Source organism: Prionailurus viverrinus, chromosome D3 (assembly GCF_022837055.1).
Source record: "Prionailurus viverrinus isolate Anna chromosome D3, UM_Priviv_1.0, whole genome shotgun sequence".
NCBI lineage: Eukaryota > Metazoa > Chordata > Mammalia > Carnivora > Felidae > Prionailurus > Prionailurus viverrinus.
Window position 1 is genome coordinate 93,370,785 of NC_062572.1, and position 14,613 is coordinate 93,385,397.

General features: G+C 41.9%; 1 protein-coding gene across 9 annotated transcripts in view; it reads left to right on the plus strand.

The window, feature by feature from the left end:
* The window catches only part of ZNF236 (zinc finger protein 236), a 107,729-nt gene that overhangs the window by 50,497 nt on the left and 42,619 nt on the right, over positions 1-14,613 (plus strand). For 8 of the 9 annotated variants that reach the window (XR_007145658.1, XM_047826612.1, XM_047826609.1 and 5 more), the window contains 2 exons: positions 10,956-11,097; positions 12,012-12,272. Coding sequence is in view for 8 of the 9 variants with exons in the window: in XM_047826612.1 (XP_047682568.1) it covers positions 10,956-11,097; positions 12,012-12,272 (403 nt within the window). In the remaining variant the exon portion in view is untranslated. The remainder of the gene's footprint in view (positions 1-10,955; positions 11,098-12,011; positions 12,273-14,613) is intronic. The other variant, XM_047826615.1, reaches the window with a different exon arrangement.

Sequence of the window (14,613 nt, forward strand, 5' to 3'; positions counted from 1 at the left end):
GACAGTTTTAGCATGCTGTTCATGAAGTGTTTGCGTAGCACTTTTGCTTTACGGCCCGGTATGTTCCACAGTCAAACTGAAAATCCTAGCTCTGTCTCAGCTACTGCCCAAATTGTGTTCTTGGTTAAGAAAGAAAGGATGTGTCCAGCTGGAGATACTAGCACGTAAGTCCTCACTGAAGACGAATTTCTGTCTCAGGGGAACCGTCAACGTGGACGAGGGTTCTTCATGTGAGACGCGCAGTCCGCTTTGTTACTTTCATCTTAAAATCCCTACGTGACAGGTCGCAGGTTTTATATGGGCTGCTTTCATCTTTGGACTTAAAAAGGAAAACTGCTAGCGTTTAAGGCTTTTTTTTTCCAGGCTCAATGTTATTAAGGTTAAACTATGATTTTACTATCTAGAAACACTGCTTATGAGAAAGTGCTACACAAAATGAAAGAAACTGCATTAAATTCTGGGATAAAACTTATATTTTTATACAGTTTCTGTGTTTTATTAGGTCTTAAGCAAGATAATCCAGTCCATGAACAAAATTAATGTCAATGTATAGTTTAATATAAATAAAGGTCATATGGTATAAAGGGAGATATTTTAGATTAATATGAATTACAGTTTGCTAATAAGATGATCAGTAATCATGATTTTTTTTTAAAGTTTATTTTTTTGAGAGAGAGAGAGAGAGAGAGAGAGAGAGAGAACGAACATGAGCAGGGGAGGGGCAGAGAGAGAACCCCAAGCAGGCTCTGCACTGTTAGTGTGGAGCCTGATGCAGGGCTCGAACTCACGAACTGTGAGATCATGAACTGAGTGGAAACCAAGAGTCAGACACTTAACGAACTGAGCCATCCAGGCACTCTTCAACAATCATGAATCTAAAGAAAAAAAAAATCATGAATCTTTATTTAGGAGCATAACATCACATATATAAACCAAAAACAATTAGAAGAAAGGAGAAATATTCAAATTGTAAAGTATAGTGAAAATTCCTCAATTAGATCAATTTAAACGGTGAAACTGAAGCAGATTTGAAGAACACATATATATATATATAAAGGGTTATTTAATAGCTTCATAGAATCTTTTACTCTATAATACTCTTTGAAACATGCACGGAATTGAAGTTGGTCAAATCCTAGGATAAGGAAGAATTTCAAATTTTCAAAAGTAGATACTGTACAGGACACAATCTTTGTAACTCAATGAAAACAGAACAAAGCTAAATGTGTTAGCTGTAGTTCAGATAGCTAACACATTTGACAATTTAGATGAAATGGATCTTTTCTAGAATCATGTTCTTCTATCATGATTGACTCTAGAAGAAATGGAAAACCCCAAAACAGACAAAAGATTGAAGGTCGTCATCCTCCCCCGAGTATCATTCTCTGTTGATTTTACGTGTGCGTTGTACTGAGCTTCCTGGAAACTATAATTCTTAGGGTATTAATTGTTCAAACCCTAGAAACTGACAAAGCTCCCATGGAGGTTAGAATGCCTTGATGTTCTTGTCCACTTTTGGTAGCTCACAAAGTAAAACAACACGCTAATTTAATGTGTATCTGATCTTCACCATAATCTATAGGTTCTCAATGGTTTGTGTCATTCCTGAAATGAGGAAAGTCTCTGAAAGTCAGGACAGATTCAACATTTGTTTAGTGGCCCTAGAATTTTCCTTCATGCTTTCAAAGTTACCCTCAAATTACCAGTTTTTTTTTCAGGTTGCCATTAATAAAATTAAACATCTGTGGGTTTCTTGACTTTAACTTTCTAAACCCGTAGTTAAACTACAGTCCTGATACTCCAGACTTTTTCCCAAGTTAAAACGGGTACATTTTACTTGTCGGTTTCACAGATAGCTGGGAAACCAAACTTAGATCAAATTAGTGGAAGCAGAATTCTCCTTTGGTCCAGGCTGAGTGAGACACACGAGGGAAATGATTCATATAGAGAGGGCTTCACATTATAGAAGGTAAAATATTGTAAATAATGATTTACAATGCTTAACGTCATTGTCATTTATATTTGTGTCTGTCTCTTCTTTCAGACTCTGAGCTCCTCAGGGGCTCTGTAGAAAAGATGTGACTTTAATAACCTTCCGGGGACAGATTTTGATAAAAATGTGACAGAGAGGGTTTTAGCACAGATTAGTTACAGTTATTTGACTTCATTGAGAGACGAGCTGTTCTAGTTTAGCCAAGTTACTTAAAACACAGTATGTCACTTAGGCTAAGACTGTCACTTCAGAAAGTTAGAATGCATTAAAACTACCATAGCAAGTAATTTAGTCTGCATATTAAGGAAGCACAGTTGGTGGTATGGTATTATACGGTCAGAAAAACTTTGAGAGCTGTATAGGAACTTGAAAATAGTCATTCAGAACTTCTCTACATTCTTCATTTGTACAGATATAAAAACTAAGCCCTAGAAAGAGTTATGATGTTGCTTTTACATTATACAACTAGTTTGTACTCATGGTAGAACTAGAATTCTGGATCTTCTGGCTTGTAGACCAGGGTTGTGGTCAGTAAAGTTCCCTTCCTCTGCACATCCATTACCATTGCACTCCCAGGCACAAAAGTATGGGAGAGCACACCATGCTTTTCAAGGAGTCATTGTATCTTGGTATCAAGCACCAGTAATTTTTACTGAACTTGAATGTTGTGAACTTTATTTTGTGTCAGGGATTGTATTTCACTAGACATGCTCTCTTGTACTCTAAATGTTTTTTCTTCGAATTCAAAAACTAAATTTTAAATACAATAGTGTGTAGACTAAGGAGGTATTGGAGTCATAAGGCAAGCATGATATTCAGAGGGAGCTCATTATTACCATCATAAAAAGCTGAGAGAGATCATTGCCACCAGACCTTCTTATAAGAAACGCCGAAGGGATTTCTTTGAGTGGAGGCAAAAGAACAGTAATTAATATCATAAAAACATAAAAAGATAGCATGAGTCTCACTGGTAATGGTAAATATGTAGTCATAGTTAGATTCTGCATTACAACAATAGTGGTGCACACTTTACTTACGACTCTGGTTTAAAAGTTAAAAAAAAAGGTGGTAAAAATAACCATAACTATAGGCATTTGCAGTTACATAGTATAGAAAAAACATAAATTTTATCAGCAGTAACCTAAAATGTGAGGGGGAAGAGAAGTAAAAGTGTAAAATTTATGGATTCTATTGAAGTTATCCGTTTAAAACAGTATGTTATAAGTTTAAGATAGTCTGTGTAAGCCTCATAGTAACCACAAGGGAAAATCCTACAGTAATCCCACAAAAGAAGATGGTAAAGAAATTAAAACATACTGAGGTATCAAAACACAAAAAGCAGGATAAGAAAACAAGGAACATAGGATTCAGAAAACAATTAACCAAATGGCATTAGTAAGTCCTTACCTATCAATGATTACTTCAAATGTAAATGGATTAAATCCTCTAATCCAAGGACACAGAATGGCTAAAGGGATAACAAAACAAGATTCAGTGATATGCTGCCAAGGAAAAGCTCAGGTTAGCTGTGAAGATAACACATAGAGAGTGAAGGGGGTAGAAAAAGACATTTCAAAAATAGTAACCGAAAAAAGCAGGAGTAGCTCCACTTGTATCAGACAAAATGGACTTTAAGGTAGAAATGGTAAAGAAAAAAAAGACAAAGGAGGTCATTATATAATGATAAAGGGGTCGGTCAGTCCATCAAGAAGATATAACAGTTGTAAATATTTATATGCCCAACAGGGGAGCACCCAAGTATATAAAAGCAGAAACAGCTAATAGGAGAAATAAACAGTAATACAGTAATAGTTGAGGACTTCAGTACTCCACTCTCAACAATGAACAGATCATTCAGATGGAGAATTAATAAGGAAACAGCACATTTGAACAACACTACACACCAAATGGACCTAACAGGCAAATACAGAACATTCTAACCAACAACAGCAGAATACCCATTCTTCTCAAGCACACATCAGACATTTTCTAGGGTAGACCATACGTTAGGCCACAAAAAAAAGCCTTAGCAAATTCAAGAAGATTGAAATCATACCAGGTATCTTCTGTGATCACAGTGGTGTGAATCTAGAAATCAGTGAGGGAAACTGGAAAATTCACAGACACATGGAAATACTCTCCTGAACAACCAGTGGATCAAAGAGGAAACTAAGGAGGAAATAAAAAGAGTCTCTTAAGACAAGTGAATATGGAAACACAATGTACGAGAATTAATAGGATGCATCAAAAGCAGCTCTTAGAGGGAAATTCATAGCAGTAAACACCAAATTAAGAAGCAACAAAAATCCCCAATAAACAACACCTTAAGGATCCTACACCTTAAGGAACTAGAAAAAGAACAACAAACTGAGCCCAAAGTTAACAGAAGGGAAAGAGTAGTAAAGATTAGAGCAGAAGTAAATAGAGAGCATAAAACAATAGAACATATTAATGAAACTAAGAGTTGGTTCTTTGAAAAGGTAAACAAAATTGAGAAAACCTTTTCTAGATTAACAAAGGTAGAATGAGAGCATCCAAATCAACAAAATTATAAATGGAAAGGAAAACATTACAACTGATACCACAGAAATACAAAGGATCCGAAGAGGCTACCATGAACAATTAAATGCCAACCAGCTGGACAATCTAGAAGAAATAGAGTAATTCTTAGAAATCTACAACTTACCAAGACTGAATCAGGAAGAAATAGGAAGTCTGAATAGACCAATGACTAGTAAGGACGTTGAATTAATAATCAGAAGTCTCTCAATATAAAAAGCCCAGGACCAGATGGTTTCACTGGTGAGTTTTACCAAACATTTAAAGAACAATTAATACCAACCCTTCTCAAACTGTTCCAAAAAATCAAAGAGGAAGGACATTCCCCAAACTCATTTTACAAGGCCAACATTATCCTTACACCAAAAGCAGAAAAGGACACTACTAGAAAAGAAAACTACCCAATATCCCTAATTAATATAAATGTAAAAATTCTCAATACAATACTGCTAAACCAAATTCAGTGGCACATTAAAAGAATTATTTACCACGATTAAGTGCGATTTATCGCAGTGATGCAAGGATGGTTCAACATATGCAAATTAATCAGTGTGATATGTTACATTAATAGAATAAAAGAAAATAGTCATATGATTCCAGTAGACACACAAAAAGCATCTGAAAAAATTCAGCATCCATTCATGATAAAGAATTTTAACATAATAGGAGTAGAAGGAACATAACTCAATGTAATAAAGGCTACAAGACTACAGCTAACAATATACTAAATGGTAAAAGGTTGAAGTCTTTTTCTCTAAGATCAAAACAAGACAAGGGTGCCCATTCTCACTGCTCTTATTCAACAGAGTATTAGAAGTCCTAGTTAGATCCAATAGCATCAAAAACAGTAAAATACTTAGGAATAAATTTAACCAAGGAGGTAAAAGTTCTCTACTCTGAAAACTACAAGACACTGATGAAAGAAGTTGAAGAAGACACAAATAAATAGAAAAGTGTTCCATGGATTGGAAGAATTAATATTGTTAAAGTGCCAATACTACCAAAACCATCTATGGATTCAGTGCAATCCTGTCAAGATTCTAATGGTGTTTTTTTACGGAAGTAGAAGAATTGGTAAGGAACCACAAAGGACCTGATTAGCCATGGAAATCATGAGAAAGACGAACAAAGCAGAAGACATCACACTTCCTGATTTCAAGTTATACTGTAAAGCTGTAGTCATGGTTATAGTGTGGTACTGGCATAAAAACCAGTAGACCAATGGAATAAAATTGAGGGCCCAGACACAAATCCAAGTGTATGTGGTTAACTGATACTTGACAAGGGAGCCAAGAACGCTCAATGGAGAAAAGATGCTCTCTTCAATAAATGTGCTGGGATAACTGAATATTCACATGGAAAAGAATGAAACTAGACCTTTATCTTATATCACTTACAGAAATTAACTGAAAATGGGTTAAATACATAAATGTAATACTTGAAACCATAAAAGTTCTAGAATAAAACCTAGGAACGAAGCTCCTTGATGTGGGTCTTGGTGACGATGTTTTGGATATGATGCCTAAAGCACAAGCAGCAAAATAAAAAGTAAGTGGGACCACATCAAACTAAAAAGTTTCTGTACAGCAAAAGAAACCATCAGTAAAGTGAAAAGATAGCCTATGGAATGCAAAAAAAAAAAAGTTTGCAATCAGTGTATCTGATAAAATGTTAATATCCAAGATAAATAGAGAACTCCTAACTGAATGGCAAAATGATAAATAAATAAATAAATCTAAAAACAATTTTCGAAAGTGGGTAACGGATCTGAATAGACTTTTCTCCAAAGAAGATAGTCAGAAGGCTGACAGTTATGTGAAAAGATGCTCAACATCGCTAGTCATTAGGATATGCAAAGTAAAACCACAGCGAACTATGGCTGTGGGACAACAAATGCTGGTATGGGTGTGGAGAAAAGGCAGACTTTGTGCACTGTTGGTGGGACTGTTAATGGTACAACTGCTATGGAAAGCAGTAAGGAGGACCCTCAGAAAATGAAGAATAGCACCGCCACGTGATCCCGCAGTTCTGCTTCTGCGTCCATCTCCAAAGGAAATGAAAATACTAACTCAAAAAGATAGCCACACCCCCAGGTCCACAGCAGAAGTATCTTCAGTAGCCAAGAGATGAGAACAACCTAAGTGTCCATTGATGGACAGATGGGTAAAAACATTATGGAATATCACTCAGACATAAACGATGGGGAAATCCTACCATTTGTGGCAACGTGCACAGACCTTGAAGGCATTTTTTTGCTAAGTGAGGCAAGTCTGAGAAAGACAAATACCATATGATCTTACTTATGTGTGGAATCCCAAAGGAAGAAAAAACAAAAACGGATGCATAGAACAAGAGGTCAGACTAGTGTTTATCAGAAGAGGGGAGCGGGGGACAGGGAGCGTTGGGGGGAGGGGGTCAAAAGGCACACACTTCCAGCTGTGAGATAAATACACAACAGTGATGAGAAGGCCGCCGTGGTGACTACAGCTGGCGCTGCCGTGTGATGTGCAGGACGGTTGTGAAGAGTAGGTCCTGAGAGCTCTCATCACAGGTAGAACTGTTTTCTTTTTTCCTTTCTTTTCCTTTTGTTGTATCCTTATGAGAGGATGGGTGTTAGCCGAGCCCACCGCAGTGACCACGTCACAATACGTGTCAGACCATCCCGCCGTCTGCCTTCCTCTGTGGCGACGTGTGCCTTTTACTTCTCAGCTTCTCGATAAAGCTAGGGGGGCAGAAAAAAGGAAAAGCGATTCTGGTCTATAGTTGCTTCTCAGTTTTCAACTCAGAGATACGTCTATTTTTTTAGAAGTCGCTGTTTTTCCCCATACGTGATGACGTGTATGTGTGTGTATAAGTGTAATGTCCCCATTTTTTCATTTTGTGTAGCACAGATGTTTGAAATACCTTTTCTTTGAAAGGGAGCCGGGCTTTGGTTATCTTTTATTTAATTTATTTTTTTATTAAGTTTATTTTGAGAGAGCGAGCCCAAGTGGGGCAGGGCAAAGAGAGGGAGAGCGAGAATCCCAAGCAGACTCTGCACCGTCCGTGCAGTGTCCGATGCTGGGGCTCGATCCCGTGAATCGTGAGATCACGCCCTGAACCAAAATCACGACTCGGACGCTTAACCGACTGAGCCACCCAGGCACCCCATGGCTATCTTTTATTTTAAACCTCAGGGGTGTAATGATTGATCTTCCAAGTTTATCTTCATGTTTTAATTATATTGATATTAGAGCATTTATCTTGCTTTTTAAAACACATTCGTCTCACCTCAGATATCAAGTTCATTTTGTATGGTGTGCATTATCTATAATAATGTTATGTTTGTCATCATGTTGCAGTATTTGCATTCTCTTACTGTTTATAACGTGTGAAAGCTCTTCTAAGGCTTAAATGGATTTCCTGAAATACTGTAGCAAGATAAAACTTTTTCTCCTGTTACTACAGGAGGAATTTTAGGAAGTTTTAAGCACATGTCCAGTTTGTTTTTGAGACACGTTAATCAACTAGAATTTATTCGTGCCTTTCTTTGAGAAGAGTAGTTTACTTAATATATGTATATATGTATATATGTGTGTATATATAGGAAATTTATGTATGTTTAATTCTCCCTTAATTTTTTTTTCGAAGATTGAGACCTTATAATTAGTCTAACTTTGTAACAGGAGTCTATGTTTGTAAAATTATAGGTGAAAACGCATCTAAAAAATGAGGCCTATAATTTTACTGCCTTAATAGCTCACAGTAGGGAGCCCCCTCCCCCCACACACTTGCAAAGGACTCAGGATCATTTAGGGGTCTGTTTCTCAATACCTGTGCCTGGACACCACCCCAGAGGTTGTCATTCCGTGCGTGTTGGGGAAATGACTAAGGCAAAGAGTTGTATAGACTGGATTGTTCCTTGCAGCACTGTGACGGTATACAGTTAGGGCAATAGAGATACTCACCAGAAGTGTGTGATACGCACTGGACACATTGACCCAGCGGAGTTCCTTGCAGAGGATGATGAGGATGTCCTAGGTCCTGACCTGGAAAGGTGGCAAATAGGGAGTTGAAGTACAACCAGAACAGGGTGTATGGCCGATCCCACTTGCGTTTGCATATAACAGACCCTTTTGTTAGAACACACGCTGTTAATTATGATTATCTCTGAGAGCGGATTCTTTCACTTTTCTCTTAACGAGCTTCCTAATTACCGGAGAGGGGGCCAGAGGACTTGCAGAGTACACAGGAGCTCATCAGCGAGGGGTTGGATACAGGACTCTGCTCATGGAGTCGCAGGCAGGTCGGGAAGGAATGATGGCAGACCAGGAGGCGGCACGGGGCCAGGGCTCCGGGCGAGGGCTCCTCGTCAGAGAAGCAGCAGTCACTAGGAGTGAGGGTGCCAGCTTCAGGGGACTCACTCTTGACGGTAGGCTCATTGTCATGGAAAAGAAATGAGGCACTAAACATTGTGTGAAGGCGTTTACGGTGGAGGACATAGGTTCCAGAAGCCCCAGGAGAGGGTTGGGTGGGGAACCACGGGGGGCTGAGGGGTTCCCGCAGAGGTAGGTGGCTGGGGTGGGGCTTGTACGATCTTGGTTTGGATTTGTGTGTGTGCTTCTTTCCTTCAGTCCCTGGTTTTCTCGACACTGCGGGCGGAAGCATTAATTTCTTTGGTCACGATCCCTGTCCTCCTTGGCAGGTGACTGTCACGGGCTCGGGGCTATATCCGTGACCATGGCACAGGTCCTGGGCTTCCGCTGCAGCCAGTGGAGGGGGGGAAAGAGACCGGGAGAGTGAGCCAGAGGGACTGGAGGGAGGGTGGGCGGCCGGGTGGAGCTGCCAGAGCCAGCGGGCGGAAGGCACGCCGAGCGGTGCTGATCCAGAACTCGGTAGCAAGCCACGGAAGGCCTGTGAGCACGTCGTGTTCTTCAGTAACAGGGTCTTTCTGTTGGGGACCGGAGAAGGTTGAGCAGAACCGCGATTTGATGGAGGCGTCGTCGCGGCATATGTCTCCGTGGGATTCGGTTTGTGGGTCCTGGGGGAGGCGACTCCAGCTGTTTTGAGCGGGAGCCGAGTCCCCAGGACAAAGCCGGGGAGCGTGGAACAGCGTTGCAGCTTCCAGAGAGAGAGAGTGACTCTGAATGGCACTGATATGGCTCTGCTGGTCCCAAACACTCGTGAACTGGGACAAGTTTGGGCAGTTTTAGGTTTGTGCTGTGTCGATTAAACACAGGTCACAGGGAGGGTGCCGAGTTCTCTTTGAAAAACAGGCGGGCTTCTGGCGCAGGCATCAGGAGGTACAGGCCCCTTTCCTGAGTCTGATATGGGAGTGACGTGACGTGACTTGCTGAGCCTCTGAGTCCTCCCCAGCTTTGCTTTTTCCTCCACTGTCTGAGATTGGCGGCAGCGGGAATGAAGAAGGGGAAATGGGTCTCTGAGGCCGTGGGGACGTAGGGCCCCCAGGACGGCAAAGGACCGAACGAGACTGGGGAGGGAGTTCTCAAAAATTCTGAACTCCTGGCCCCATGTGACTGGGGGGATTGTCGTTCACGTGCAACAAGGAGAGTTGGGAGGGAGAAGTAGGTTTTAGGGCAGAGAACCGAGCTGTGGTCTGGAGTGTCCAGGAAAGCCACGGTGTCCTGAGAGATGCCTGCCAAGAATCCTCACATGGGAGTTAGTGGCCCAGGATCCTGACCGGCAGCCGTGTGGCCATGGGGCAGGAGGGGGCGCCTGGGCAGAGCGACGGTGAGGTCTCCCTCTTAACGTTCCAGGTGAATAGGAAGCGATCGAAAAGGCTCAAATGCGTGTTTGTCCTGAATTGCGTACTTAGCTCAATGGCTTGATCAAGACCTAAGTTTCACAGTCAACCTAAGGGGGTTCTTTATTTATTGAAAGTCGGTAAAACCTGGAATACTTCAGTTATCAGTTTTCCTATTCACAGATAACCCCTTAATAGCATTTCTATAAAAATAGACTTTTTTTTTAGAACAGAAGATCACGTTAGAGTCATTTGTGTTTTGAGTTTATTGTCGTCCTTGGGGTACAGTCTTTATACCGAACAAATAAGGGATTCAGAGTCCTGGTTAACCTACAGTTTGGATACGGTTATTTTGATTCCATGCCAGCAAACGTAGGAATGCATTAAAAATTGGCTCTAGAACCAGAGGAAGGAACTGCAATGTACGTATATCCCTTGTGTTAGAAAATACCTGTCTTACGTTAACTTTGTAAGTGTTTCCCAGTTTTTTAAAATAGCCAGTTTCTAACACAATTAAAATAGCATTTAGCTGCAACACTGGAAATCTAGATCTTAACTCCTCCAAATTTTCATCTTTTGGGGAAAACAGATGCCTTTTGACATTTAACTTTTTTAGTAGCATTAACAGTGAATTATTCCTGATTTTCTTTTGGTTTGTAGGTCTTATCCAGCCCATTCCAAGAAACCAGTTTTTTCAAAGTTATTTTAATAACAATTTTGTAAACGAAGCAGACAGACCGTACAAGTGTTTTTACTGTCATCGTGCATATAAAAAGTCTTGCCACCTTAAACAGCACATCAGGTAAGGTGATGTCCACCCAGAAATGGGAGATGTAGCTTAATTGCAGTGATTCGGTGAGCGGGTAGCTTGTAGAAATAGTAAGGACGGGTAGTGTTTGTTTTTGGGATTCGAAAATGTCACATTTGACCCCACAGTATTTATTGGTGACTGATATATATATATATATATATATATATATATATATATATATATATATTTTTATGTTTATTTATTTTTGAGAGAGAGTGTCAGCATGAGTGGGGGAGAGAGAGAGAGGGAGACACAAAATCCGAAGCAGGCTCCAGGCTCTGAGTTGTCAGTGCAGAGTCCGATGCGGGGCTCGAACTCACGAACCGTGAGATCATGACCTGAACTGAAGGCCGACCGATGCTTAACCAACTGAGCCACCCAGGCACCCCCGGTGACTGATATGTTCATTCATTAGTGTTTTGACTAGACTATTCTACCCAGAAATTGTCACCGCATTTTATTTGCACGATTATATGTCAGCATTTGCAATTTCTAGGACGTGTCAAACAAGTACTGGGTTTGTTGAGTTACAGTGAGGTACTGTAACGGTTTTCCAGATTCATTCATCAGAATTTAGATGAATGCTTGGTGCTAGCAACAGTGAAAAGAAAGCAGAGACTTGGTCGCGAGAGATGGTGAAATGTCATGAAAACGTTGAGAACTTCGAGGCGGACTTGCCATAGACCTTTGTCTCCGCCGTGCGCCGCTGTGTGGCTCAGGCAAGTCCCTCGAGCTCTGAATCTCCGGCGCTCTCGCTGGTAGAATGTCCAGAAGGGTGTCCCCACTGCCGAGCCTTCTGCTGCCGTGGTGCTCAGTGAAACGGTGGACACGTGTGCTCTAGTCTAACGTACGAAGCATCGTAACGTTGTAAGACGCTCATTTACTAACATTTTTATTCTTTTTAGATCACATACAGGTGAAAAGCCTTTTAAATGTTCTCAGTGTGGAAGAGGCTTTGTTTCTGCGGGAGTGCTCAAAGCACACGTCCGCACGCACACTGGAGTCAAGTCTTTCAAGTGTCTGATATGTAACGGGGCTTTCACTACTGGCGGTAGCCTACGGCGACACATGGGTATCCACAATGACCTTCGTCCCTATATGTGTCCCTATTGCCAGAAAACGTTTAAGACCTCGCTAAATTGCAAAAAGCACATGAAAACCCATAGGTAGGTGTAATTCTGATGGTCCTTTTTTAGTTATCTGTAATTCCCAGATGGGGGTGCAGAGTGGTTTTGAGAAATAATGGTCTTTGTTTCCTGTTTTATTGCTTCTAGCTGAGGTGTATGGACTAGATAAACTTTTATGTCATCGTCTAAGAGCCACACGCTCAAAACATTCACTCTTTTGTTTTTAATGTAATATCGAAGTGGTGTCTGTTGGGCTAAAGGCTTTGTAAATTCTCTCCAGTCAGCAGTCGCCCAAGTGCGGGGTAGACTGTGCCCGGTACAATCAGGTGGTGAAGAGGGCGAAAAAGACAGTGGTAGTCACGCGCCCTGTGATTTCCCGGCACATCGTTAGTGTCTCCGAACGCTCATCGCTCTGTGTTGTTGACTTGAAAAGAACGTGTGTTTTAGCGATCACACAAACCCGTCATTAAAGCTCGCTGACGTTTGTATCTGATTCGAGGACTCTGTCATCTCCAGATGGAGGTGACCCAAGGAGCCCTCGCACCGGTGCATTTCTGGCTGTGTCTGGAGCTCCTTCACTGGGATTTCTGTGAAGGCACAGTATTCTGTGTTGTACTGGGAAGGCTGCACAAGGTCACCACGTCTCGGGATACTGTGACAGGAAGAGTCGCTAGGTCTGCCGTAAGAGAACATGAAAGCTTCTGCTCCCGAGTATTTCCTCTTCAGGCAGTATTTTAACCCAGATATCTCTGCCTGATACTATCAACAAGGCCAAACCCCATGTGTTAGGATAAGCTACTTGGGAGAGGTAGTTGTTTGGTATTAGCCCTCTGGATGCCTCAGCACGTAGGACAAGGAAGAACGGTGTTTGATTTTGGCCCAGTTATCGCTTAGCTGCGAGGTTTCACTGCTTCTTGAGACCATCCTAGGGCACGTGATGGTGCTGGTGTCGACCAATCTTATGTCCGGTTTATATTTTCCTCCTTTTAGGGAGTAAATGATGTGCTCTGTGTGCGTTTGAACTGGGGGACTGGTGGCCACGGAGGTTCAGGGCTCTGTGCTCCCTGGCTGCTGTGCAGGCGTGCCTGGGAGCAGCGTGTGCTAACAGGGTAGAGCTTGGGTTCGACCTGGCCTGGGGGCAGGCGGATAATACTTTTTCTCCGTCAAGAACTCAGGCCTTTTCAAGTCTGTGCACTTGCCACAGTAGCGTGGGGGTCCACGTCCGAGGCCTTGTTTATGGACTCGACGGCCAGTAGTAGAATTTCTGGGAAGTAGGTCAGCTATTTTTAGCTGGGTCACCTCTCTTAGGTGGAGTGTCGTATCGGCCACTGCTTGTCACGGGTTATGCTGTGGGACACCTGCCACAGTTACTTGAGATGAATGTGTGACTTTGAGGTGACAGCCTGGAGACTGGTAGGTCTGTCGTGGGGCAGAGCTGGGTGTCGTCTTACAGATGGGATGTGTCTGAACCCACCTGCAGGCAGCCCGTAGCTCCGGTGTTTCATCCCTTTGTTTGAAGTGGTGGGAATTCCTAAAATGCCATACACAGTTATTTTAAAAGTAAGTGTAAAAGGCAAAAGTATAGAAAGTAGCAAAGGTGCAGAAGTTACATACAGGATGCACTTCCGTCCTCTGGGGAGTGACGGCAGAGCCATACGTGACTGTCACGGGCTCCCCACAGTCCCCGGTGTTGTAAAGCTGTGACCGTGCATATTTCATACTTGTCTGTCTTATTACATTTTGTTTCCCCTTCTCAGTGAAAGTAGTTTAGAAGTGACTGGTTTTGATATTAGAAAATGAAGCAGGTAGAGTTTGTTTGGAGCTAAGAATGGAATTCCCAGGAGGCGGATTCATGCGATTCTGGAACCAGGCAGATGGTGGAGTGTATGTGGGTGTGACCCTGGCGTCTTAGAGGGGAGCAGACTGTTCTTGTCCTAGATGTTGTCCACCTGTTAGCCAGGTAATCGTTTCAGCTGGGATTTTACGTTCTTTGGTCCACTCACTGAATGCCTTATTCATTTCTATCTTTGAAAGCAAATTGTTGACCTTGGTGGAAACGTACCGGGTACACTTACAGTACGTAAAAGCAGTACTAACGTGAATACGGGTTCTGCAGAAATACGGAGCAGCCACGTACATACCTCATAGTCCGTGCCGTGTCACGCATGGGTCCCTGGAAGATGTCTGTGTCCCCAGACTGTGGGGCCAGCATGCCATGGCACTCGGTCCCTCTTCTGTACCCCGCATTTGTTTATGATACTGAAATCTGTCCGTAAAGGTGCTATCTTGTTTCGTTCGGTTCTTTTTCTGAATACTTGAACTCCTTGCAGAGTCTGCACTAGGACAGTTTTACTGTGAAACGTGTGGTATCTCTTAAACT